This window comes from Copadichromis virginalis, linkage group LG12 (genome assembly GCF_057382275.1).
Source record: "Copadichromis virginalis isolate Kocher_CV1m ecotype Utaka linkage group LG12, C_Virginalis_male_GT1.1, whole genome shotgun sequence".
NCBI classification, from domain to species: domain Eukaryota; kingdom Metazoa; phylum Chordata; class Actinopteri; order Cichliformes; family Cichlidae; genus Copadichromis; species Copadichromis virginalis.
Genome location: NC_140629.1, coordinates 29,934,853 through 29,962,650, shown reverse-complemented (window position 1 = coordinate 29,962,650; position 27,798 = coordinate 29,934,853). Strand labels below are relative to the sequence as shown.

Here is a 27,798-nt window from a genome sequence, read left to right as displayed (position 1 = left end):
AAAAAATGGATGTAAACCATGTTTAAAGGTGAAACTCCATACCCTCTTTTGCAAAACAACAAAACAGGGAGGGGAAGAGCCCTCCAGAGCAGTTAGGTTTTCCTGTTTTCCTCCATTTTTAAATCGGTTTAGTGTAAGTTACCTTTCAGAGTAGGTTCGTCCATTTTTGTATTTTTTAAAGCTTATGTTTTGTGTTAGTCTCTCCTTTTTGGATGTGACTTAAGCAGTTCAGAATAAACACTTTGAAGGTATTTACAGTGAACAAGCACGCGCACCAGTGCCTCTGCGAGCGTGCTGTGTTGATGAGAAGTAAACACATTTCCACTCATGCATTTTAATTCTATCCGTCCACTTTTTTCGTAGTCTAACTCTTAATTTTTGTTTGATTCAACTGAAATGTTTCACACCCAGTGTCTCCTGATGTAAAATAACAATGCACGAACACACACAGTGTGTAAACTTTATTCCTCTTTCTGTATGCAAGAATTGTGCAGATAAAATAAGCAACTGGTGTGCAGCTCAGATTATTTGCATTTTATCTTTGACAAATCCAGTGCCGGGACCACGACGGGCCAGAGCTCTGCTTATCACATGGGGACGTTGACATGAAATAAAGTCAATAACTCATCTTTTGTTACCTTGAGCAGCCTTACCTCAAGATTTTGGCATTTATTCATCTGCTGTTTTTGCATTTTGTCATTTTCTTACAAAAATCATTATGCTTTTTAAGACTACAACAACACACTATAGACAATACATATTCCATAATACTTTGATTAGTTAGGTATTTCAATATATTTAAATTATACACTGTTTTCAGTACAATAATGACACTTGAACCAGCCGGCACCAGGACGTGAGCTAACATTCCCCTGTTTTCATCTCGAGTGTGTTGGAGCTTCGCCACACTTTTGTTTGTTTTTTTTCATTAGTTGGATCAGAAAGTTTCATCATACATAACTGGTTTTTTTTACTCAACATTAGTAATACTTCATATACTTGAGTGTAACATGAAAATTGTGCTCCTGGTTGCAGCATTATAGTTTGGCAGCACATGCACAGTCTACAATTCGCCTTTCCGTTTTCACCTGCTTTCTTTCAGCCTTTTTGCCACAACCGTTACCGAAACTCCAAAAAGTCGACTGATGAGATCAACCGCTCTGACCCAGCAAAAGGTTTGCAGCTGCAAAGGAGTGGAGATATCATTGAGTGTGTCTTGATTTTGGTGACGAAACCCCCAAAGGCTTTAGAGGCTACACGCATACTCCCACACACACATACGCACACAGAGACTGTAACCTCATAAAACAAGTGTTCTTAGTCCATAATACAGCAAACAATTTGTACCTGTTGTGAAAGGACAAATAAAACTATTGCACAGTAACTGTCTTTCTAATCAGAACATGAGACAGTTGCAAAATTAAACATGAACAAATGAGCCCGTTTTGCCGCCTCATCAGAATGTGTAAGGCTGTGACAGTGCTTTAGGAGTAAGGTACCCCTGAACTCTGCAGTAAAGTCTCTTCTTCAGTGCTAAAATTAAAAAGAAAGAAAAAAAAAAAAAAAAAACAGAAAAAAAGCTGCTCTATGGTTAATAAAGTCTACATGGAACAGCAACATGACAGAGTGGTTTGGCGCAACTAATGTTATCTTCAGTATGCTAATACCTCTAAGGAGCTGAGAGGTGACTTCATGCCGTGTAGATCAGTGATGCAGTTATAATGTCTGAGTGGAAAATACAACGGGGGGGGGGGGTCCGACAGACTTGATGCCACCCTTCTAAAGTGGGTGTGGAAAAACTAGAGACAAAGTTTCTATTGCAGTTTCTGTGAATTCACGTGGAGCCTCACTGGGAAATGAAGGCCCAGCGAAATTTCAGGAGGCTGTACGCCACCAGTCAGCCAGTTGAAACCCAGAGCAGCAGTGTGGTTCAGGGTGGGTGGATGTGTGTAGGGAAGAGGGGTGGAGGAGAAGGACGAGTTGGCGGATCTACATGCTGAAGCCGTAAGCGGGCTGAGCGGGGTAGCCTGCGGCAGCAGCGGGAGGGTAACCGTAGCCAGGATACGCTGGCTGGGTAGCCACTGGAGAAGGAGAGGCAGTCAACATCAGCTGCTGACCTGATCACATAAACAAAAACAAACACAGACAAAATAAAATTTTCCCCCGTCTTTATAAGAAAGTACACATGACTGGACTGTTTTGTTGAACTGCTAAATTTGTTTGTTCTATATCAAACAAAATTATGGGGCTTTTTTTTTTTCCACTTAGGTTTTCTTTATGTGCTGCTCAATGAGCCTGTAATTCTTTTGGCGGTGTAAAGCTAATTACACAGCAACAGCTGCTGCTGGTTTCAGATAATAACAGAAAATGCAAGCGTGTCCACTTATTATGGGTAAACTAAGCTAGATTATATCATTGTAAAGTATAGCCCAAGCTTCATTTGGGGAAATCATTTACTTTATCCAGGAACAACAATGTTCATCCCTCAGTGAGCTGTTCTGCCTGTAAACCTACCGAACACCATCGGCTGAGGTTCTGTCACTTCCTCTTCAGTTTTTCTTTGGCTTTCGGCCTCCTCCAGTTTGTCCACCTGAGGGCAACAAAGAAGAGAGGACGGATTAGACATCACTCACACGCTTACTGTTGAAAGAAAGTCTGAGTTTATGGATTCTAGGTATCGTGCAGAAAGTATATAAGCTCAAGTTGGCTCAATCTGTTTTTCATATTTCAATACCTGAGCTTTAAAAATACACTAAGGCTTATCCCACATCAAATTAATAAACACTGACAAACACAAGCAGTTACAGAAGATATATGATCTTCATCTGTGAAAGACAAAACTACAATCACCACTTCACAGTGCAGCTAAAGGTGAGAAGATGCCATGCAGGTTTGGTGAGAATTTCTAATAAAGCTTGCAGTAAAAATGTTAAATGAAAATTTAAGGGTCAGTTTACCCAAATCACATTAAATAAAACCATTTAACCTTTTATCACATCTAGTAGCATCAAATGACTTGTGACACTCCTGCTATCACCCCAATCCAACAGGTTCTGCTCTGAGCTTTAATATACCATCTTTCATTCAAATACCATCTGTGACTCAAAGCTGTTGTTTATTTTTTTATATTCACCAGTAAATAATTTGCCTTAAAAAAAAAAAAAAAAAAAAAAGTCTTTACATGGTCTGCATCTTATGAATTCCAGATAACAATGAACAATGACAAATTTGGAAAGGTGCTAATTTTCTAAAAGCTAAGTGCTTTATGCACCAGGAAGAAAAGCAGATTAACATCAATCCAACAGAGCAGCAACAAATCCAAAATTGCATCACAACTCGACACCAGCAGGTTGATTTTATTTAATTTTGATATTTTATTTTAGTGATTTGTGTAAAATTGACCCTTTAAAAAGAAGAATTAAGGTAAGGTTTAAGGTTAAAGAAATATTTGAATACAAGGAGAGCAAAAGCTAAACAGTACGTTTCTAAATTCCAATTTTGTGCCATTAAAAAAGTGCTACAAGATTAAGTGGCAGTCACAACTTCAACGTGCACCTGATCACAGCTGCAAGCAGACCCTCCTGACTGAGTGTTTATCACTGCTGGCCTAAAAATCAAGCTAAGGGCTCGCAGGTCAAGCTCATCCTTGCCAGGCGTACAGTAATTGTGAATTGTTTGTAGCACTAATCCTAATCCCTAAGTTCAAAGGAGTAATCAGGCACTGTGCTTTAACTGTGGAGAAGGCTGAATACTGAAGGTTTATAATTGAAGCTCGGTCAGCGCAGAGTCATGTTGAGTCAGAATTAAAGAAATAAACATTTCTTAAAAAGTTGGGACAAAGGTGTAGAGAAAAGAACATGATATTTGCATATACAATGGTATCACTGGGGTAAGCTGCCTGTTTAACATGTATGTAATGAACTACTTCATGTGAGGCGGGGTTGGGATTTCTCTACCTGATTAGCTGCTCAAACTGGCTGTTAGATTCCACCCCAACCTGTTTGACCAGTACCAAAGGTTTACCTACAACAAACCTAAACTGAAAAATTAAAACTAACTGAAAAGACTTCCACAAACTGAGGAAAGGGCACTACATAACCTTTGAGGTTATTGTTTGCAGCCCTGCACTAATTTCAACAATAAAAACTAAAACAAAGTGACCTTTAGTTAGAAACATGGGGGTGCATCGAGCAAGTCTAAAGCCAAAGCAGCTTTTTCTCTGTGATTGTCTTCTTTTCTGGGCTTTCAAAAAGCCTCTGTCAGATGGAAAGATCACAGCGTTTCAAGGCTTTAAAAATGCCACTTGACACAAGATGCAGCCCCAAGAGAGAGAAAAGTTAGAGGTATCCGTTAGGCCAGGACAGGCTAATCCTGGTGCTGAAGAAGAAAATAAATAAATAAATAAAAAAAATAGTGTACAGGCCTTGGCTCCAGAGTTTTTGTTTTAGACTACATTTACCTTCTTGCACTTGACAGCTAGAAAACACTTTATAATCTACCAAACGTCCCTTTACTGCTGCATATTTACCCAAAATTAAGATGCAGACTATATACTCAATTATAATAGTCACTCTTAACTTTAACCAGTAAACATTATCCATTAAAAATTGTTATGTTTCATCTCTGTTGCATCAGATTTGCGTCAATGTCACTAAGTCATTATTATTTAGGCTCTAAAATACAATTTGGAATAAGAGGTGGTTAAAAATGTTCATTTCACCTGGTCTAACTCATATACTACTGCCACATTTAGCCAGATGTTTTATTAATGTTTTCACTGAAAAGTAGTTATGTGTCTATTTATTTTTATTTCTCATGAACTTGTGTCAAATGGCTAAAAACCAAGAGAAATAAATAACTAAGATTAGGGCTCACTGGAGGGAAACCTGCTTAATCTGAACATGTACTGGCACAAGTGGAACAAAAGCCTGCACACTACTACAGTTCTCCAGGACCAGACCTAGTTAGGCCAAATTCAATCTACAGTCCATGCTAGGTTCCTACATCAGAAACCTAAGAGATAAGTTACAGGAAAAACAGACAGACAGAACACAGAAGAGAATTTTTTTAAATAAAAAGGGCCAGAGACCGTCACCTTCGCTGCAAACTCATCAACCTGGAAAAGAACCCAAAGACATGACCTCACATATCTGCAGGTAGCACTGGCAAATATACTTAAAGGTCATTATGAAGATTTACATGTTTCACTCTGGCTTGTAGTGATTTTTTTTTTAAAAATCCATCTAGATCGTTTTGATGGTATTTGCATGGTTTTGGAAATACAAGCTGTGGTGACATCGTCGCTTGAAGGCTTGAATGTAACAGAACTAAATGACACTTTTAGTGTCTTGTGGTTCTTAAAGTGCCAAAAAAAATTTCATACGACAAACTCGACATTAACGCCTTTTCCCAGAAGTATTGACCTAGTTGCACAAAATAATTGCACAAATCTTGTTGTGAGCACTTTCATATAGGAAATTACCTTCTGCTGAGCAAACTACACCGGCTAATATAGATGGACAAACAGCACTGCAGGCCAGAGGGAAAAAAAAAAAAAAATGGGCTCAACTGTCCCTTTAAATATTATTACTTAAGAAGGCCTTAGTCTCTGCCTTCTTGTCTCACCATATATGTTTGACCTGTTTCTCAGAAATCACAGACATATTACATCACCAACACCACATATTCTTCTTAAAATTACACAATAGTGAAATCTATTTTAGTGGTAAAGCTGACATCAAATAAACTCCTGGTGTTGATTGTCAGCACCAACCTTCGTGAGGTACTCTCTCATGACCTGGATAAAGTACGGCATGGCAAAGTCCATTATGTTGTGCCTCCAGGCCAGCTCCAGCACCACGTCAGGGTGCAGGAGATCATAGGAGGCAAACAGGCAGGCAGCAAAGCACTCCTTCCTGCCCTCCTCTAGGAACCACTGGAGTAAAGTCTCTGCCAGCTCAGCATCCTTAGACTCCGCTGCATACAGCATGGCATCCTAGAAGAGACAAAAATGTATCTCATTCACATGGCTGAGTGAAAGATAAAATCCTTTATCTTCAAGTGTGAGAAATTAGCCAAAAGAATCATTCCTGTGAAGTAAACAAACACTGCCATCTATAGGTACATTGAGGAAATGGAACCTTTTAAAAGTCGTCTGTATTTTTAAGAGCTTTTCTATTATTTTTTTCATTACCTTGTATAGCTTGTCCTTCTTGCAAAGCTCCACGCTCTGTCTCCAGCGGTTGTTGCCCTTATACAAATAAGCAGCAATACGCCTGAACTCAATCAGTTCATGCTTTTCTAACCTCTGAGCCAACCCGATGGTGTCAAAGTTGTCATAAGCATCAATGGAGGCTCTCAATCCCTGTGGATGATACACGGATAGAAATGCATTGCATTTGAGATCCAGAGGTAACAGCGTCCTGGGCACTGCTTCCTGTACCCATTTACACCAGTATGATGTCTATCCTCAATCCATAACTGGCTCTGTGGATTTCAACATAAAGAGACTGGTGCTGGTGTGAAAAAGCAGGCGTCATCACAGCAAAACAAAATTGCTACGTCTAAAATTGGAACCGCTGCTATCAGTGGCTACGAGAGGGGCTAGAAAATCACCTGCGATTTACAGCCAGGCCATAGGTTATATCCTTATGACTTTCTTTACACAGATATTACTCTTTTTTTTTAGCTTTGTAGCATTTGATTGCCATACTTGTTTGAATGTCTAAAAAAAATTGTAAATAATGCTTACAACACAGCAAATAATACAAAAGCGACAAAAAATGGCAACAAATAGGTCACATATTTGAGCTCTTTGTGTTTTACATCACGTGTTGTGATCAATATAAGTCACAGAGCAGGCTGGCAAACCTGGTAGTCTTCCTCCTCTGTAAGCAGGTTGTTAAGAGCTTCATTGACAGACTTGTTATTGTGATTCTGCACAGACCTCAAGTAAGGCTTGACCAACTTCAGCTGGTTCATCTAAGAGAGAAAAAGCAACCCATGTCACACCATATCAGCAATGGGTCTAGTTTATTTAGAAAAACACATTTTATTTAATATATGTTTTAAAAAGTGAAGCTGGCCATGCTGGTTGTTACCTTGCTAAAAAAGATGACAGCCCGGCTGTGGTCCAACCGAGGAGACAAAATGGTCAGCAGATCATTCAGTAGGAGGGGTTTGTAATCCAGATAGAAGGATAGAGACTTATAGTAGAGCTCCACGTTGGCAACCTAAAGGATAAAAGAAAAAAACACAAGAAGTGATCAATTGATCATGTAAGCAGTTTGTGAAAATAATAAACATTTGAAAATAGCCGTGTTTACCTTTGCAATAATATCTTTAAAAAGCCCTTCTTTCCATGCGTCAGTCAGATGAGTCATCATAGTGATGACAGCGTTGTCATACTCCTCGTATTTATCGTAAAGGAAAACCAACTCTGCCCATAAATGAGACTGCTCTGCAGCACGAAGAACCTGGTAGACAGAAAACATTCATTACTGTCAGAGATTTGTTTGGCTGGTCTAATAGATTTGATATATTTGAAGTAAAATGTCTTGAAGCTTTGAAAGGCTGACGTCAAATAGATGATTTATTTTTTATGTAACCTACTCTTTTTGAGAGGGAGGGGGGGAAAACACACACACACACACACACACACACACACACACACACACACACACAGCCAAAAAAAAATAAAAATTCATATCAAAGCATAATTATTTTTTAACCATTTACCGGTATATAGATTTATTAATACACATCTTTTGAAATTAGCAAAATATTAAAATAAAATAGTATTTCATGCTTTTAACCATTTTTAAAAAAAGATATTTAAAGTTTTTAAAAGGTTATTTGAGTGCAAGATGACAAACAGTTGCATAAAGCTGGTAAATGAAAGTTTAATTGCTGCAAGTCACCAGAAATGTGTCAGTAAAGAACTAGCTGTAAAAGACAGAAAAACAAGTCAATTAATTTTCTGTCTGCCTCCTTTTTCATGGCGCTGATGAGAAGCAGAATGTTCACGGAGTAATGAATCAAAAGATTTCATGGCACACAAGCAACCTCTTTGATCCGACAAAAGAAAGAACAGTTTTGAAACAGGCAAACGCGCACACATAGTAACAGAAACACTACCTTTGGGATGTTGACTCTGGACCAGAAGAGCTCCAGGTGCTCCCTCATCTTCTGAGGTTTGAACTTTGAGTACAGGATGGCGAGCTCGGTGAACATACCCATATGGGCCCGCTCCAGACCCAAAGCAGCTTCGAGCAGAGCAATGAGTTCCTCAAAGTACCCGCGGTCCTGGTAGTAGCTGATAAGGTCCTCCAGCTCGTCAGCATGGATCACAATGTGAAGGCCGCAGATTTGTGCCAGACGAAACTCCTCGCCGTCCACGCATGCAAAACATACCTGAAAAGAAATTAATGCATGAAACTGGAGATAGCCAACGATAAACAGAGGACCACTTCTATCATTCATATCATCATATCCTGTGTTTTGCTACCTTTTCGTGTAATCCTCTAATCATCAAGAATCTGTCATTTTTTACATGAAGTGACTACATTAGAAACACTGAGGTGACCTGAATTAAAAGCTGTAACAATAACATAAAAACTGCAGCAAGAAAATCACTCAATTTCAATCTTATATCCACAGAAATAAAACAAAACTAATAATAAAATTAAAATTAAAAAAAGCTGTTAAATCAGCCCCTTAAGTAGTTTTATAAATCTTGTTTATGACAGGCTCAGACTGCTGGGTAGCCATAGTGCGTTTCTCTCCCTCACTTTCCTTTCTGTTTTTTTCCCCATGCATTTATAAGCACTATTTATATTTATATCCACTATTGCATGTCACTGACATTTTGTTTTGTCCTGTTTTTGTTTACCATCCATCTCTTTTGCTTGTAAGGAACCGTGTGATCATTGGGGCTTCTGTCTGTAATGTCACAAAAATAAAGCGCCTTGAAATGACTACTCTTGTAATTCGCCACTATATTGATTCAGTTATGCTCAGTATAGAATTACGGCATTGTTTCCCCATGTCTTTTAAATTAATCAGACAAAGCGGAGACCTGTAATTATACTAGAAAATGTTTTTGCGCCTGTTACCTCCTTCCATGTCCGTGTGCTGTTGGCTTTCCTGGCGCTGTCCACAGCTGCCTGGTACTCTCCCAGGTGGACTAATGTGGATGCAAGTCGAGCAAAGTTGGACACATTGTTATACAAAAGTTTGGCTGCTTCGTACATACCCTCCTCATAACATCTATCGCCCACCTGGAGAGGTAGAGATCAGATGATGAATATATAGATAGCAATCATTTTCTGGCAAAGAGCAAAAAGCACATTCTGCAACAGCTACACATCTCTTTAACACTACAGCTGGAACTTTTGTTGTTGTTTTTTTTACCTGCTGTATGTGAGCATTGTTGGGCCCGCTGACAAATTCTTCCAGCTCAGCCAGACGGTTAGTTTTAGCTAAAGCAAAGATCAGCTCCGTTTCCACGTAAGACTCTCTGGCTTTCTTCCGAGCCATCTGTAGAAACTTCACCAAATCCTCCCAGTTATCTAGAAACAGCAACACACTACAGATCAGCTCAGACCCAAGACTGATAAACACCATTAGCATGTTTTACCTGTAAATCAAAAACGTACTGTTCTTGCTGGCTGCGTTGACCACCTCCATGTACGCTGACGGGTCAACGGCTTTTATGTATGAATCAATGGCTTCCTTGACCAGGTCTCTGTGCAGCTGGGCTCTTGCTAACTGACTCCACACTGCAGGCTCATTACAGCGCTCCGCAAACTCATAGGCACGGTCTAAGTTCCCTATGTGCTCTATCAGTACCTAGAGGGATACAAAATAAAAAATAAATAAACAAGAGATGGCTATATTCTATGAGCCAACATGAGATAAAACAATAGGACTAGCATTCTTAAGGCTCGTTCGTTTTCACTATTGTGCTAAATTCACAGTGATTAAGAGAAACTGATGAAACCTGCTATCATTGGCAAATGACTTTGTTAGTTTAGTTAAAGGGCTTACCCACAAGTACTTTTAATGGCCCGGATTTAGGAAAGGTAAATATCAATTCATTCATTAATCCATTGATTTTCTTAAATGTTTTTCTAACTTTGGTAGGAGGGCCCGGGAGATTATGCCAGTTCTTACAGGTCGAGAGATGAGGTATACCCTGACACATGAAATATAAACATCAAATGTCGCAACAAATTCTTTTACAAAAAGAAATGGAAATTTGTACTTAATTGAGTAAAATAAATGCACATATTAATGTACATTTTTACAGAGAAAAGGTTCTGTGATTAGTAACTTTAGCTTACTGTAACTTCGACCTCCAGCATCAGTGCAGTTTTAGCAGGATTAGGTTTGTTTTTACCTGTATGGCTGAGGTGTTCACATCAAACTTCTTGAAAATAGCAAACGCCTCTTCAAAGAGCTCGTTGCTGATAGCGATGTTTGCAATATCCGGAGCATCGTAGTTGTCTAGCCTGTTAATGTACTCCATCACACGAGTGCGATCTGCCTTGATGGCCGTCAAAATAAGCAAGTTCTGTAGGTTTCTGCAAAAAAAAAAAAAAAAAAAAAAATGTTAGAAAAATGGTTGCACGTAAATGATCACCATGAATAAGCTGTGAGCCTGAAGTACCTGTGTTCACTGAAGACTGAATTATCAAGTACGATTTTCTCCAGAAGTTCAATCAGCTCATTGGGCAGGTCTGCAGTCATGAAGGCTTTCACTGTGACCGACACCTCCTCTGGATCTTGGGTTTCTGACAGAGCTGTCTGCACCACCTGAGAGGAGGAAAATCGAAAATAAATGTTGAAAGAAAAAAAAATATATATACAATTCATGTTTGCGTGCTTTACTTTAAAAGAAGAGGTGGAGGATCCCATACCTGGTCGATGAGCTGTCTTCTAAAAGGATTGTTTTCTTCTAACACAGTCGCCCAAAGCTCTGGATCTTTCCGCCGTACCAGATATCGAGCCTCACTCTTAAATAATGAATTCTCATTGCACACCTGACATGAACAAATAGTTTAAAATGCATTCATCATAATTATTTAAACTATGACACTAAAGCCATACAATGTGATCTACATACTTTGATGAGGTCTAGATCACACTGCCCTCTCTCATAAGCCACACAGGCCAGGTGGGGGTCTCTCTTCTCACAGTAGCGTCCAACCACGGCGCTGTCATAGAACGGGTTCTCCTTCAGGAAGCGCTCGGGTGTGTTGTTGCTGTCAATGTAGATCTTGGCCAGGGCGTTATGGGTAGCTGGCTCTTCACATCCTTCATGGATACGAGACTCCAGCCATGGCAACAGAAGTTTCAACCTGATAGCAGAAACTGTACGTTAATATAAAGCTTCATTACATAATACCTAGGAGAAGCTTTTAAAATTCATTTCATGGCAAGGACTGGTAAAAGCACACACTACATTTCTAAGATGATGCTACAATGTAGCTTTTTCCTGTGATGTAATGCACAGCCAGAAGACTAGATGGCAGCATTGTCCACTCAGCAGGCCGATTGAGTCATGTTTTAGGGTTTCTCACTTCCACCTTTGTTGATACAGACTAAATAGCTTCATTATATGAGACAAAGTTATTCTGCTGGTTGATGCTGAGGTATCGATGAAACACAATGACAACCTCAGAGAATCCACTCTAGAAATCACCTTTGGTGTTAAAATTAAAACATTAATTTCAACTTCATGTATGCATTAAACTAACAAGAATGCACTGAGCAAACACAAAGATAAATGTCTGTATATTTACATTCATGTATTCCACTCCTGTTTGTGAATGCTTAAGGATTTATAGGCATCAGCTAAGGAGATCATGATTCTTTACTATTGATCGCCTCAAGGTTTATTGGAAAAGAAACAATTTTCAAGTTAGTATTTGTTCTTTTCCTTCAATGACTTGAGGGGAAAACACACAACTAAGTGGTTCAGCAGAACCGCAAACATGGCTTGCACTCTGATCTATCATTTAAACTCATTCCTACAGAAGTTAGATTTAACAGCTTTTATGTACCAGCATGATAGAATAGAATAGAATAGAATAGAATTCAACTTTATTGTCATTGCACATGCACAGGTACAGGGCAACAAAATGCAGTTTGCATCCATCCAGAAGTGCTTTAGTGATATAGATATATTACAATATATATTAGCAATAATATAGATATGTGAGTATATTACAGAAATGGGTCTATTATGGTATGTTATAATGTACACGGTATGAAGTATGTTGTGAATATTCTATAACTATAAGTATGTACAGGCTGTAGTGAGTACAAGCTATGTAAAGGATATGAACAGGATATAAATATGAAACTCTATACAGAATATGAAGATACCTGCGCATTAAAGGCCAGGTCATTTCAGAAGCTGCTATAAGAGATGACAGGAAATCGTTTTACCCTTTAGTCTTACCTGTTCCTTTTCTCTACCTCGTCCACCAGCTCATCAGTGGAAAACTGCCCTCTGACCACCATGATCAGGTTCTTAATAACATCCTCAGAACAATCCACATCCAATAAACCTCCAATCACCACTGGTAAACGACTGGGGTTGACCTGAAAGTAAGTGGGTAGGATTCAAAATAGAGAAGCATCATGCAGCTCGATAACGATAACTAGATAATAATCAGATTATGTATAAAGTCACCCGAACTGTAGATCTTACCTTCTGTACATAGATTTCAATGTATTTCTGCAGACTGTTGCGGTAAAGGTAGAGAACTAGGTCGTGGACAAAGTCAAAGCGATCACAAACAATGATAAGAGGAAGCTGGTCCGTTAGCTTTGCTTCCTAGAAGCAGAAGAAACATGAGGTTTATTATGAATTAACTCTGGAAGATGCTAATATCGGAAAAATATGCTAGGGGATCTTTATACCTTGAGAAAGTTTTTAACCCTGTCTGGGTCGTAACAGTTGCTTTCTCTACAGATTCTCTCCACTTCTTTGATCTGGCCGGTCTTACAGGCAGCCTGGATGTATTTAAAGTGAACATCGGGCTCTTGGCTGAAATTCACAATCGACCCAAGGAAGTAAAACAAGCCTTGTAGAGATATGAGAGGGGAGAAACAACACGGTGGTTAAGTTAATCTAGTGTGAATTCAAACCTGCAGAAAATGAGGAAAAACCACTCCACCTACCTTCATAGCTCTTGAAGGATTCAAAAAGCTCCACTAACGCTTGAGTTCCCAGCTGTTCGTGATATTTAGATGCTACCTGGACACACAGCTGCAGGTTCTGCCTGATATTAGCCGACAGCATGGCCCTTAAACACTCTAAAGAGTCTTCAACTGACAAGGAGCCAAAAAAGTTCACCAGCCACTAAAAAGAAAAAACGGGGAGAAAGTAAAGCAACATGTTGAGCACGGAGGAAAAAGGAGTCATTTCAGGAAGCATTTTCACACATTAAAGAGTAAAATGAAGCCGCTCCCAAGAGAGCAGTATACAGGCATCATTGCCCTTCTACAGGCATACCTCAGGGTTGAGCAGATGTGTGTGAACCACGGCTCGTTTGATATCGTACAGGTCAGTGTAGTGTTCAAGAGCTCTCTGTAGTAGTCCTGCCTTCTCACACAGCTGAGCAACATGGGCACGGTCATAGTGCGTGAACATCTGGTTCCCAAGGATTGCATCTGCTACCTAAAACAGCGCATACACACACATGAGCAAACACATTGTATTTAACATTAGTAAAGAAAAGGTTGCAGGAGAGTCTGAACATTAACATTCACCTGGGGGGCGTGTATTAGGTTCATCTCAAGCAGACGTGTCTGCAAGTGACCTTCTGCTGGGCGGTTGTTCTTTAAAGCATCCAATAGGAAAGAGGTGCACTGCTGGATCAGACTACCCTCCATAAACACATCAACAATCTACCAAAGAGCATGAGAGAAAAGAGCAGTCAAAACACAAATAGCTAGACAAAGTTCTTTTTTTTTTTTAAATTTTATTTCAGACCATCTGTGAACAATGATTTGAGTTAGCATGCAAAGGCTTGAGTTGCACACTATTAAACACCACAGGCCCGGCAGCCAGATGTTTCTGTTTTGCAGATGTCCTTAAACATGAAACGCTCACATCCGAAAAGCAAAGGTCGCCTTAACACCATCACTTTTCATAAAGTCATCATCTTCCCTGTTTGAGATTAGGACAGAGCGGAGTGATGATGTGGCTTTAAAGGGAGGAGAGGGTGACTGACTCAGTGAATTCCTGGCATTGCTGCCACATCTGGAATAACACATATGTAGGCTCCCACACTGGGCACTTTGTGCGTTAGCGTGCATGTATAAGGCTAATCAGGCACATGCATTTTAAAGGGAGCACACGAGCAGGATGTCTCCAGTGAGAGAGGCGTTCACGTTTGTGCGGGTTTACCTGGTTGATGTTGGCCAGCGGTTCCTCATCCTGGACCAGCATCTGAGCAAACTGCAGACCCTGGTCTGGATTCACACGCATCACATTCCGCAGCAGAAACACCCAGTCTGGGGTATATCCCACCTACGCGAACGCAGAAGGATAAAAATGCACTTTCAAGCATCAATGCAATACTATAAACATACTGCATGCCTGCCATTTGTGCAATGCTCAAAATTTAAATGGAAACACAATAAGCCTTCCGATTACCTTTTTAGCATACAACACTATCTTCTGGAATTGGCCAGTCTCTGCAAAGCACTGAATGACCTTGTTGGGGACATTTGCTCTGAGGTACACACTAAGAGCGAGAGTGGGGTCAGAGGCCTTCACCAGGTCTCCCAGCTCCTCTGAGCACTCCAGCTACAACACAAGAGGAGGAAAGCTACTTCACTTACACTGGTCACTGTAAAATAAATAAAATAAATGTATATCTACAAATCTGCCTCATTTCTTTAATCCTCCAGTTATACCTTGTCCTCTTTCAGCCATTTCTCCAGTAGTTGCTTGCGGCCCTGTTGCAAGACAGGCCTGCACAGCTCCAGAGACTCAAACTTGTTGAGCTGGCCCTGGTCCAGAAGAATACCAAAGTACTGCAGCAGTGGAGAGGCTTGACCCGGCTGGGCCGGGACGCTCTGAAACTTGCGGATGGTTTCTGCTGTTCGCAGGATACCCTGAGGCGAGGAAAGACATCAAAGAATGAAGGAATTATTAGTCGTAGAGTAAAAAACAAAACAAAAGCAGATTCCATGAAATGTTTTGAAGGAGAACTTCATGTTTATTGCAGTGTTTTCACATTAACATACACGGGATTCTTTTTGGGTTTCGTTTTTCAGTGCTGAATCACAGTGTGTGTAACTGTCATAGTTTTAAGCACCAACAGAAAAATATTTGACAATTTGATTCTGTGCAAATGCAAGACTCCTTGTGCAGTTCTCACCCACACCTGGTTCATATTAGCATAGGCAAGAATGACAAAATGGCAGCAGAGACAGGCGTACCTTGGGTGCTGATGCAGCAACCTTCGCAGCCTCTGAGTAACTTCCCTGGGCAAACAGAGTGTTGAACTTCCTAGCAAAAAGCTCCTCTGCCCCAGCAAGGTTTGACCTGACAGCTATCCTCAGGGCGAGATCAGGGTTCTGCAGCACGTTGGTGGCATAGTTTACAATATTCTCCTCTTCCACACATACTGACAAAACCTATAATAAAAAAGGAACAGATAATAATTAAGAACTGCACAGTAAAAATAACTAAACTTAAGAAATGTGTCCAGTTAACAGTCCAGTTTCTTAAGAATGTCTGCCAGGCATAGCTTGCCAAAACATTACAGTCATTACAGTCAATAAACATTTCACTTGGGAATTTGTTCTGCACACACTCACTGCCCGTTTGCTTCTCACCTGTCCCTTCTTATTGACACCAATGATTCCCGAAGTGGCTTCGTGAGGAGCGGTTACAAAGATGGTCTCAGCACTGATTCGGTTCATGTAAATACACACTCCAGACTCCAGGTCGTACAGGTGAATGTAACCATACTTTGTGATCAAGTATATTACGCCATGCTTACTACCAATCTGAGGAGAATAATTAGAAAGAGAAACATTCAGGAGTGACCCATAATGTGGTGAGCAGAGTACAGTAGAAGCAGCCTCATTTTCTTTACCTGCATAGCAACAGGAAAGTCTGTCTGGGCCTCTGGTGGGAAAAACACATCCACAGCTTTCTTAGCAAACGGCTGGTTTCCTGCAGCTGGCTGACCAACTTCGATGATGTGTAACTGGTAGAAGTAAACCAAGACAACAGTACAGCAAATGAGACCAAAAAGAACATCACAGTTGAGGATTTGTACATTAAATAAACTTTCCTGATGCTACCATATAGGAACTTCAATTTTAACCAAAAGGCATGACGCATAAAAGTTATTTCATAGGATTCTAACATAAACATTACTCTTTCAAGGCACTTCAAAGCAGTTTGCTCAGCAGCTAAAAACACAGATAGCATCATGGGTACATTCGAATGGCCTTCACCTTTCCCCCAGCCTGTGAGCGCACAGCAAAACAGAAGAGAGTGGAAGGTTTGGCATTTCCCTCCACTTTGAACTCCCCGAAGGCAGCAGCGTGGCCCTCGATGGGCTGGGACACTTTCCTGTCAACAGAGTACAGCTGCATTGCTCCGACCACACGGTTTTGCTGGAGGACAAGGAAAAAGGAAAAAAAAAGGGTGGGGGAAAAAAATTGATATGTTCAAGTCATTAAGGATCAAAGATACAGGTTTAAAATTCAGGCAGTGTGTTTGTATGTGTATGAACAAATGGTAGGTATTATCTGTGCATTTGGTTAGATGTGGGTAAACAAACTGTTTGCTTATTTGATTTACATATACATATAAAACAAGTTCACTTTGAAATATGTATGCATGTTGTCATACTTTGACATAGTCCTCTAGATCCAGACTCCTTTAGAAAAACAGAAAAAGAGTGGTGTATTGATTTTCTTATTGAGATTCAGCAAGTCAGCAAAAAAAGACATCTGTCCATCCATTTTTCTTTCACCTATTGAGGGGCAGGTCACAGGGTGCAGCAACCTAAGCAGAGAAGCCCAGACCTCCCTCTCCCCAACCGCCTCCTCCATCTCATTGAGGCGAGCAAAGAGATGTCATCTTTGCAGCGTGTCCTACTCTTTGATCTCCTCCCACTATGACATGTCCAGAACACCTTGCCCAACAGAGGACAGAAAATATCCTAGTCTGATACCAGAACCACCTCAGCTTGATCCTTCAGACAAAACGTATTTCTTGTATTCTTCAGTTATTACCAAAAGCTTGTGACCATAGCTGAGGGTAGGGATGATCAACTGGTAAATGCTTCACTTTTACATTCAGCTCTGTTTACCACAACAGACCGGAAGAGCATCCTCATCACCAATCCATCTGTCAGTCTCCTGCTCCCCTCACTTGTGAATAAGACTCAGAGATACATAGACTCCTTCACTTGGGACAGCAACTCTGACCTGGAATAGGCACTCTACCCTTTTCCAGCTGCAAACCATGACCGACTCTTTGTGTAAGAGAAGGATAAAATGCTGCGAGGCTGGTTACAGCAGAAATTTCTGGGAAGCTTAATTGTTAGAATTTCATGCCACTGTTCTCAGAATGTGTCTTTTATGTGTTCCTGGACTAAATTGTTTTTTCTTTTTAATGACATTATACACCCTTATTGGCATAATACAATGGCATAACCGCTTGATCTCTTTATCCTCCCCTTCAGTGAGCAAACAAATATGGGAAGTGATGAAGTTCCAAGTTTATTGGTTCCTGTAGAAAGTAGATGATCCAGTCATTGGTTAGGAATGCAGATTTTTTTTTTTTAAAGCTAATTCACTGTCGCACAATAGCTAAAGGTTTCAAAACTTAGTGTGGTAAAAACAATTCTTTTGCTTTCCAGTGTGTACCTGCTCACAGCCAAAACCTTCCAGCCCAGTGAAGAGAACAAAAGTTGACCTCAGATAAAGTGTTCTTTGTGTGATCTTTTGTCCAATAAGGCTATAAACAGGGATCGGAGAGATAAATATTCCTTTCACAGAAAATGTTTATATCATCTGTGCTTTCATACCTGTGCAGAAATCCCTATCAGCAGTAACCACTTCTGTTGTTCGTCAGTTCTGTAGTTAATGATCTGACATCCGGCCAGACTGGCGTGCCGATCGAATACTTTAGTCGGTTGGGAATCCCCCTCCATGCTCCAGTGATAGACGGCAGTATCTGTCACCAAAGCCACGGTGTTTACAGAGATCCACTTCCAGAACATGACCTCCTCTGACATGGTGTGAGCCTTCATCTTACTCTTCATCTCAATGTTGAAGATCTGCAGCGTCTTGGCAGCTGAGGGTCGGTAAAGAAACAGAGACGTGAGACGAAACAGGCAAGAAAGAAGTCGTCAAATAACTCCAAACAACAAATTAAATAGCTGTTCTGAGTAACACACAGACCGGCAGATGAACATGTCTGCCTCGAAATAGTTAGAAAATAAATAGAGCTACTTTTAATTGGAACTATTTATTCATTGAGGAAACGTTTTAATAGCTTGTTCTTTTGATTATTTCGAGTGGCGAAGACCTAGTTTCAGCCAAGACTTGATGATTTTCTTTAATGTAACTACTGTTCCGTGCTGTGAGCACCAGTGTAATGGGGAACCGAGGGAGATTTCTGACACGAGTGTTCAAAACTCGTGTCAGAAATAAAGAGCAAATAAAAATTATATCTGAACTGCTCGATATTGTTCGGAAGCCAGGGAAGCACCACTCTTTACTGAGTGACCTGACCCGCAGCTACAGAAAGCAGACGGCAGCTTTTGAAAATGTCACAATTGACTAAACACAGATACAACCTCCATTTACCCAAAATACTTAATGAAAAACAAACAGGTGATGTAATGCATGACTCATGTAAATACTAGAGCTGCTGTACAAACTTGCAAACACAGAGCCTTTACGATACATAAATGGCATCCCTTATGTGCAGGAAGGAAAGATCTGAACATTGATTACGGCTGCTGGCACACGCTCACAGAGGCGAGCAAAGGTGCACAAAGAGTGCCCCGACTCCTCTCACTGTATAATATCTGATGATGCATACCACACATACACATCTACCAGCATACAAGTCATGCTAACACATGTGCAATTCTCATAAAAGTAGGGCATTTGCCAGAAGATTAGGCTGGAGTGTGGGTGTGCGTGTGATATTGAGGTGCCTTTCTTGTAGCCATCTGTGTTTTGATTGATCAGTGGTCGAAATAGATGTGCATAGTTAAAAGGGATACAGGGGATAGCTTTTATGAGAGAGACATGGCCAGTGTATCATCACAACAGCGTGCCAGACGGGTAGACAGACAGAAAGCAACTCACCATCTGAGAAATGACAGAAAGCAAAGGAGAAAAAGCAAAGTGTCAATCAGGTAAGAATGAGAAGACAAAGATAGACCATAAGGAAAGGGGCAAACAGGGAATACTGTGCTTAGAAGGAGGAGGGAGGGAGGAAGGGGGAGGAGGGAGAGAGAGAAGCATTATAAGCAAATCATCCTGATCAGCGCTTGTGTTTGTGCTCTAAGGGTTAGTTTCAGTGACAGGCGATCAATTTTCACAACCAATTTACTACACTGGGTAATAAATGTGAGTGCACTCGGCATATTTACAACATTGACAGGCATTAATCTTTGCTGCGACTTTCCCACAGCATTTCTAGTAAACGGCTAAATCTGTTAAAACTAGAAGCAAATAAACAGTGCAGAGGCCATGCAGACTTCATTCTGGGACTTTAAACAATAATAAAATACTTTGCGCTTAATATAGGGCCACCAGTAATAAAAGCCAACAGACTTTTTCTTTTGCCTCAGAACAATACAGTATTTCTCATCTATTGGCCACTGCTGCCTAAATGTGTTGTGTCATTTCTATATGCGTCGTCATCATCATACCTTTGAGGGCGATGACTTTGCTGGCGGGGTTCATGATGGCACTGTCGGCAGAAATCGGTCTCCTGATTGGGTTGGTGGGATCCGACATGTCCACAATCACCACCTGGTTCTGCTCGCCCACCTTCTCACGGATGCAGATGAACTTGTCCGACTCCATCGTCAGATAGCTGAACCCAATGTTGGCTGGGTTTACGCCCAGGTTCTGCAGCTAAAAAACAGTTTTGAGGAAATAAAAGTGAGAACCTTTAGCTTAATTATGTTACCCCATTTTACAGTGGTGGAGTATCATATAACGGTCAGTAAGCTAGTCAGTAGCTGGAAACAGATACAAGTACATTTCCAAGAAATGGCTAAACAGTTTATAAAAATGACAACACAGATGCAATCACATTTAAAGAAAGAGTATGACCACAGACATGTCTTCACATATACACAAAAACAAAAAGGGTAGGAGCTAATGATATATCAGAAGTATACCAGATGACAGAGCTGTAGCTAGTAGTATATATGTGTTTGTTTCACATTTCATCTAGATGAGCAGGAACCTGTACCCTGAAAACCCCCCAACACTTTTTAGTAAGCACTGTTAGTTAACTGGAAATTGTAGTTTAAAGTACTTTGAGTGGTCAGTACGACTAGAAAAGGCCTACATAAATGCAAATACACTGTAGTACATTAATTATTATAGACTGTATCATAGATAAGAGAAAATTGCATTCAACTGGCAGACACATTTTGTATGTATATTTAGTATACACAGTATACACAGTATAGTACATTTTGTAATAAAAGTACTTAAAAATTAATTATTGGTCAGTGAGCCCATCCTCATTCACAGGCGAACAGCTGCAGCCAGTTTGTGAGAGATATGCATAAGGTGACACATAAAGCTATAAAACAGAACTGCATTTCATTCTCTTTATTTTAATTTTTACACAGCATCCCGACTTTTACAGAATTGGGGCTGTGAAAGCAAAACTCAGCCACAAGCACAATATTCCTGCTTTAATACTATGCTTTTGTTGCAACAACTTAAAATGTGGTGAGAAAATATATGTGGGAGCAGCTGCCATTTGCTTTTTAGGGGAAGAGAAAGTAGTGAGCGATGGATCATAACATGGACTTGATTAAAATAGCAGCAGGTCTGCTCAAGTTTTCCAGGGATACTCTTAAAGGTCGTTTTCCCATACAGGAGGTCTGGTCGGTGGTACATGGAGCCAGGGGACAAGCGTGGGCACACAGCTGGATGTTAACTAAACAGAGCTTTATTTTACACAAGCTGACAATAATTTCCAGAATTTCCTATGATATAAATAGTAATGCTGTCATTGTACTTATCATTACATCTCTAATACTTAATTTTATTAAAGCTCGACTGGACCTTGACAGTGTATTTAATCATCATTTTAAGCAGCTAGCTGTAAATAAAGTTTAATTACCACTAAAAAAAAAAAAAAAAAAAAAAAAAAAAAAAAACTAAAAAAAATAACAACAACAACAAGAGATTCACTAAAACCAAGAACACATTAGAAAATTTTAATAAAGCAAACCTAATGAGAACAAGTCAACACAACATCACACATTTGCCTCAAAACTAACAAACATGAAAAAGTCCAGTTTGGTTGAATAGAGGAATTACTGCACACATTGTCAAACTAACTGAACTGAGAGGACAGACAGAAACATGCACTCTCCCTCTGATGACTGAACTGACTGCATTATGCAGTCTGAGGCAAGCGGAAAGGAATCCTTCTGCTCATCACAAGGACTGTACTATCTCGCAGTTGGCTGATAGAGCAGGAAAACAAATCATGACCGCTGAGCCATTTAAATCATGTCATCTCCAAAACAGGAAGGATGCAGCAGTGTTCAGCCTGGGGTGATCAGAGGGGCTGCTTCCAAAGAAAAATAGAATTATCCTTAATTAATTATATCCAAAATATTTTTAGATTTTCACTTATACCAGGTGCTAGCTTTAGCATAGGCTACGCTTATCAGTATTTTCATGTGTACAGTGGTTAGTCACTTTTTTGGGGGGGGGGACATGTAGTTATTACCAAACACAGTTGTTAGTTTTTTGCAGTTTTTTGGCTTCTTTTTAGATTTTGTTGTTGTTTTCGAGACCTACAGTCCTGTGACCAATCAAAAGACAGAACTGATGCAGACCACGAAATTCAGTTTCTTCCCTTAAAATGCTCTGCCAGGCCTTTACAGCAGCCACCTTCAGTTGCTTCTTCTTTGAGGATCTTTCTACCTTCAGTTTTGTATTTAACAACTGAAAATCTGCTCTGCTGGGTTGAGATCGAGTGACTCACTTGGTCACTGAAGAAGAATTTCATATTTCTTTGCCTTGAGGAACTCTTGGGTTGCTTTTGCAATATGCTTCAGGTCATTATCCATCTGCACCATGAAGTATCATCCAATCTGTTTTGCTGCATTTGAATGAATGTGAGCAGAGAGTATATCCCTATACAATTCACAATTCCTCCTGCTGTTTCTATCATCAGTCACATCATCTAGTAACCCAGTTCCACTGCTAACCATACATGCCCATGCCATAACAATGCCTCCATCCTCGTGTTTGATAGAAAATGAGGTATGACTCCTCATTCTCCACACTTTTCTCTTCCCACTATTCTGGTACAAGTTCATCTTGGTTTCATTTTCATGTTCACAAGCGTAACCAGTGTTTTGCACCTTTTTGTAAACCCTGTATTTCCATTCATGAAGACATGTTTTGATTGTAAATCTTAACAATGGTACCTCCATCAGCTTGAGAGTGCTCATGACTTGGTTAGATGTTGTGAAATTCTTGAGCTGGTCAGTGCGTTCATTCTTTTTAAGAATGTACCAGATTGTAAAACTTCAGGACAAATCAACAATGTCCAATCGTAAAATTTTGTGCAGCAAATCGTGTTGCCACACTCGAATTTGCATAAAGCAGGCAGCCTCACTTCATCCAAGGCCAGGGGCCGTAACAGTTTCTGATAGGCTTATTTTGGTTTTAGCAACATCTCTTTGGACTTCATATTAAGAGTTCCAGTGAAAAGCAACTACATGAAAGTTCAACATTTGTCTGCCTAATTTGTCATCTAATAATGAGGAAACTGGCCTCACTTAATCAGGCACAAACTGAGCCTCTGAAAACTGGGCACCATGTATGAAAATGGCTGTAATTCTTAAACAGTTAATGCAACGCAAACCACAGCCAGATACATTCTGTTTGGGACAGCCAATCATAAGAAAGCTGCTTTAAAAGTAGAGAAACAGAGTTAAAGCAGCTTGTTTCATGCAAAGGATCACCTTTGGGGTTGTGCCAATGTCCAAGGAAAGTCCAAGAATAAAAATATGGAGCTGCAAATTAACATAATTCCCCTTTCACAACATTACAGAATCAACTTTAACTGAAGCATGTTTGCAGTTTATAATAAAGAGACAAATATTTCATTAAAGATCAATATTCAAGTGCTGCTTAACCGTGGAACAAGTTCTTTAAGCCAGAGAATTAATTAATTAATTATGCAGTTGGCATTTTTTAATGTTTATTGTCCCAATGATTAAATAATAAAGGATGAGAATAATAATATTTTCATTGTTTAAGGCATCTTGTAAAGGCCACAGAAAAGCCCTGGGGGAGGAATGGAGCCATATGCTGCATCTCTTCAAGACTGCCAAAACTATCTCTGGAAGCAGAGGGAAGGGAAGTTACAATAAAGATAATGGAGGAAAAGATAAGGTTGGGAGTGAAAGGAGGAGCTCAAGACACTGACCAATATCCTGTTGGCAACGAAGAGAGGGAGCAAACCATTGTAAATAAGAGAAGTCAGAGTGATGTATGTGCCTCCTGCGAGAAATGAAGAACAATGGCCAAGAGGTAGCAAGGTATGTTGATTCTAGTTCCAGTAACACAGGCCTCTGGCATTTTACAGTACGATTCAGGGTGGAGAGACCGGCTCGCTGTAAGAACACTCCCCCCCAGCTGATTCTTAGTCGAATATGCCAGACTAAAAACCCACTTCAGCTTCATCTTACTGTCTCCAGTGATCCATTTAAATACTAACCAGTGATACACTGCAGACTCCTCTAAGCAATCTTCGCTGCACACATGAGACAATAAAAACAACGTATTAATACGTTAATACCGCAGTAACAAAAGGCAGGAGATCTTAACTGATGAAGCAGCATTGACGGTATTTGGTGAGTCATAGGATGGGTGGACATCTTGCTGAGGCACTGACACGTTGAATCAGCAGCTGATGGTTTTGGGCTCATGACGAGATTACACAAGCACTTTTTTTTTAATAAATCGAAGAATGTGGGGGGGGGGGGGGGGGGAGTGGAACTTGCTCGCAAAGCGCGTAGCCTTTATTTTAGGAAATCAGAGTTTGTTTTTTGTCTTGGTCTCTCCATCTTTCTCTCCTCTTGTCCCCTCCCCCAAAACCAGTCGCACCCTTCTTAACCCATGGTCTACCAGAGGGTTTCTTCCCGTTATCAGGGAGGTCTTCCTTCCTGCAGTCGCAAAGTGCTTGCTCATGTGGGATCATCAGATTGTTGGGATTTTCTCTCAATTTAGTTGGATCTTTACCTTGAAGTATAAAGTGCCTTGAGTAAAGTGTTAGTGTGAATAGTGCCTATATAAATAAACCTAAAGTATATAGCTATGGCGATCATGAACACCTTAAAGTAGCAATGGATTCTATTAATATTCGAACTTCCAAGTCAGAATAAACACACAGATATTTATCTCTGATTCTAGTGTGGATTGTAGAACAATCCGCACTTGTAGTTAATCCAAATTTCAAAGTTCATGACCCATTTGAAATTACAGAAAGACACAATGTGAGTGTTGTATGTGTTGGATGACTGCTCTTTCAATGCATTCATGATCGAATTCCGGTGACTGAACACAGACGCTCAGCCTTGTCCCTGCCAGCCACTGCTGCGGTCACAGATGTGTCCTGTTAGACTCGCTTAGACTGTTCTGTCATCCTGCTTCCTATCCTGATGCAATTTGCCAGGCTTAAACGGGGGCCTGCTTACCTCAGTTGTCTATCAAACACATCCGGTGGTTTGACGTGGTGGCGTCATTTCATTAGTACAAATACAGCAGGTTCACTTCTCCCGACTCAGCTAGACAGGACAATTTTCAGGCACTTCAGAGCTGCGGGAAATCTTTGCACTTACACAAGCTGCTACAGTACGTAGGCTGCTGCACCGACAGCCAGCACAAGAGCCACAAAAGCTGTAAATGACTCTCGCCTTCATAATTCACCAGACCATTCTCAGTCCCTCATCTTTGTCTCCATCATAATCCACAGAACCCAACTCTGATCCACCAATTACTGCATTGATTTAAGGACAGATTCTGCCATGCTCATGCACAGTATGGTTCTAGAATCATAAAGCAAAGTAAAGAGAATTTACCCCACAGCTTAGTGACAGTGTGAGGTTAGGCAGGTAATCCATAGCTGGCTTTAACACTACAGAAACCCCAGTCCTTCATCTTATATGTCTGCACTAAACAGAGGAACATTAAAGCGATTTTTTTAATGCTCATTTATCTCAACATTAATCTGGTTGAAGGTTTGAACAGTAGGTGGGTGGAGCTGCACATTCACAGACCTCTTCTGAAACTTGTGCCATGTTATCAGCATTTAAATAGTATATGCATGACAGAAGATGAGAAAAAGCATAATCAGGCCCATTTAAACAACAGTTTTAATAGTCAGGATATTATGGCATTTGCTGTACTCTGTATATTATGCAAGTGCTAGCTCAACAAGCTGGTACCTCATCACAAATCTAAATCCATGTTACACTTGTGAACCTCGGCCCAGACTGCAGACACTGAGCTGTAAATACCAGGCCAAGGAAAGGAAAAAAAAAAAAAAAAAAAAGCTAAACAACTTGAGGCCCAAAGTCCTGGGTTTGCAAATTCCAAGCATTTTTCACTCTGCTGGAGCCACCTAGACTCACAGGAAGATACGACTGTAGCAGAGCTGGGATTTCACGGTAGAGGTGAAACATAAAGCTGCGGGCTGCTTATCGCCGTCTCAAGGCCTGATTTTCTTAAGACATGTATAAAGGGAAAGGTCTGTGCTGTTGTGAGCAATCTGGACTAATAACCAGACATTGCCAGGTACTGCACTGTGCTCCATCAGTGAGCAGCAGTGTACCGCTCCTGTCAGTGAGGAGAGGAGCCTGCTAGGCTGCAGGCTCTTTTGGCTGGCAGTTTTTTAGTGGATAAAGGATCTTTGGCTGAGAAAGTGGGGCTACTGGCCAGAGGAAGGGAGCAGAGGGAGAGAGAAGGGGGGTTGGGACTCTGAGCTTTTATTTTTTTCTAGTGAAAGGCCATTTCACTGCCTGCTGTTACCATAACAACAGGCTACAGACCAGGGGAGGTGGAGGGGTGCATCGCAAAGTTTCTCTTCTGTCTGCAAGACACCAAGCACTGGGGCTGCTACGGGACAGCGATTAAAAATCCATAGCAGTGGAAAAAAAGGGGGCCATAGTGCAAATTGTTCCCCCACAGACGACTAAATCACTGGCTGCTTGTTTTCTTTTCTTGTCACAGATTGTAAAAGGGCATTTGTGTTGTGTGTGTGCACCCGCGTGCGTTTTCTCCACCAAGAGTCTGAGGGGCTTGAGTTCCTCTGATATATTGATGCAAATTGCTTTGAAGCTGTGCAGATGCTCCCTAAGACAAAACCAATACAATAAAATAAATAATCACCATGAGTTTGGAGACACATTAAATCAATATGATATTGACGCTGCATTATGGAACTAGATGTCATATTGCGTTTTGGTCATGGCAAGATATCAATCGAATGATGCGTTTCTGGTCTTACGGGCTTCATTACAACTGATTGAGCAGCCAGTTTCCAGAACTTATTCAACTGCCGAGTGAATCCAAACATAACCGCTTTTTACATCCCCCTGTACACCTACATCCAACGACCAAGATCTAAATAAAGCGCACAGTTTCATGTTGTTACTTGAAACACATTACGGTGATTTTTATCAGTTACGCCCAGCTGTGTGCAAAAGCTGGGCATTTTGAGAGACACTGGTTGGGATTTTTGCTCCTGAAACTGGGAGTATTTGGCTGCAGGACATGACAACAGCGTGGCAGCAACAAAGATTGAGAACAAGTGCCATTCATTTCTCAGATACAACGTAGCGCGAACAGCTGAGCTCAGTTGTCACAAAGTGTCAAAACACCGCAGTGAAAATGACAGCGTCGTTTATAACTTAAACGGGAAAAACTGCGGCGTATCCCCCAATACACATACACACACACACACACACACACACACACACACACACACACACACACACACACACACACACCGGTCCGCATTGGGGCTGTGTACGATCTGACTGTTCAATTTTTACAAGTCATCATCTGCCCGGCAGGAGAGAACTAGGCCTGTAGCTATATTGAGCACCACCCCGCAGCCCTTTTTCAGATTCCATTTAAATGCGACATGTGCTGTGTGTGTGCGGACCCACAAGGGCGAGGAGTGGCGCAAAAAGAAAGGAGCTGGGATTAAATTTAGGGATTTCTGTATGTCTGCTTACCTGCAGATGCTCCTGAAATCGTATCGGCAGTATCTGAGCCATTTCTGGAGGGTTTCTCTGCCTGAAGAGTCCGCGAGGAAGGAAAGGGGAAGGGGACAACAAGAGGATAAAGGTGGTGTTCTTCTTTGTGTGCCCTAAATGCCCAAAAAGTCAAACTGATGGGCAGTAGTAGGTAGTCTGGGTGGCTTGCGTTGGTATCACACGAATCCACTGACTGCTCCCATTCAGTAGCCTCCCTTACACCAGTCCTGAATCAAAAACTCCGCACCTCCGCTAA

At 40.8% G+C, this 27,798-nt stretch overlaps 1 protein-coding gene across 2 annotated transcripts; it reads right to left on the bottom strand.

Moving 5' to 3' along the window:
- Window positions 1-446: 446 nt before the first annotated feature.
- On the bottom strand, window positions 447-27,798 carry cltcl1 (clathrin, heavy chain-like 1). Of its 2 annotated transcripts, XM_085475955.1 has the most exons (32): window positions 27,522-27,798; window positions 19,938-20,145; window positions 18,075-18,343; window positions 16,492-16,653; window positions 16,125-16,238; window positions 15,862-16,035; window positions 15,463-15,660; window positions 14,935-15,135; window positions 14,672-14,824; window positions 14,423-14,545; window positions 13,783-13,920; window positions 13,526-13,690; window positions 13,192-13,372; window positions 12,931-13,094; window positions 12,719-12,844; window positions 12,467-12,609; window positions 11,126-11,360; window positions 10,920-11,042; window positions 10,670-10,815; window positions 10,400-10,583; window positions 9,657-9,849; window positions 9,412-9,569; window positions 9,114-9,278; window positions 8,137-8,412; window positions 7,326-7,475; window positions 7,101-7,232; window positions 6,871-6,981; window positions 6,194-6,364; window positions 5,774-5,995; window positions 5,090-5,116; window positions 2,515-2,590; window positions 447-2,117 (listed from the first exon to the last, which is right to left on the bottom strand). In XM_085475955.1, exons 1-32 carry the CDS (start codon window positions 27,561-27,563, stop codon window positions 1,990-1,992), a joined length of 5,058 nt encoding a protein of 1,685 aa, XP_085332081.1. In that variant the 5' UTR covers window positions 27,564-27,798; the 3' UTR covers window positions 447-1,989. The 2 variants fall into 2 exon arrangements, with proteins under 2 accessions (XP_085332081.1, XP_085332082.1); XM_085475956.1 differs by lacking the exon at window positions 5,090-5,116.

What these genes read in the sequence shown, in the direction of transcription:
- cltcl1 (XM_085475955.1), bottom strand. Translation starts at nt 27,563, where the DNA reads ATGGCTCAGATACTGCCGATACGATTTCAGGAGCATCTGCAG. An exon ending in CAAAGTCATCGCCCTCAAAG is followed by an intron (nt 18,344 to 19,937) that starts GTATGATGATGA and finishes ACCGACCCTCAG; the next exon opens with CTGCCAAGACGCTGCAGATC. An exon ending in CCAGAGTCAACATCCCAAAG is followed by an intron (nt 7,476 to 8,136) that starts GTAGTGTTTCTG and finishes TCTGTCTACCAG; the next exon opens with GTTCTTCGTGCTGCAGAGCA.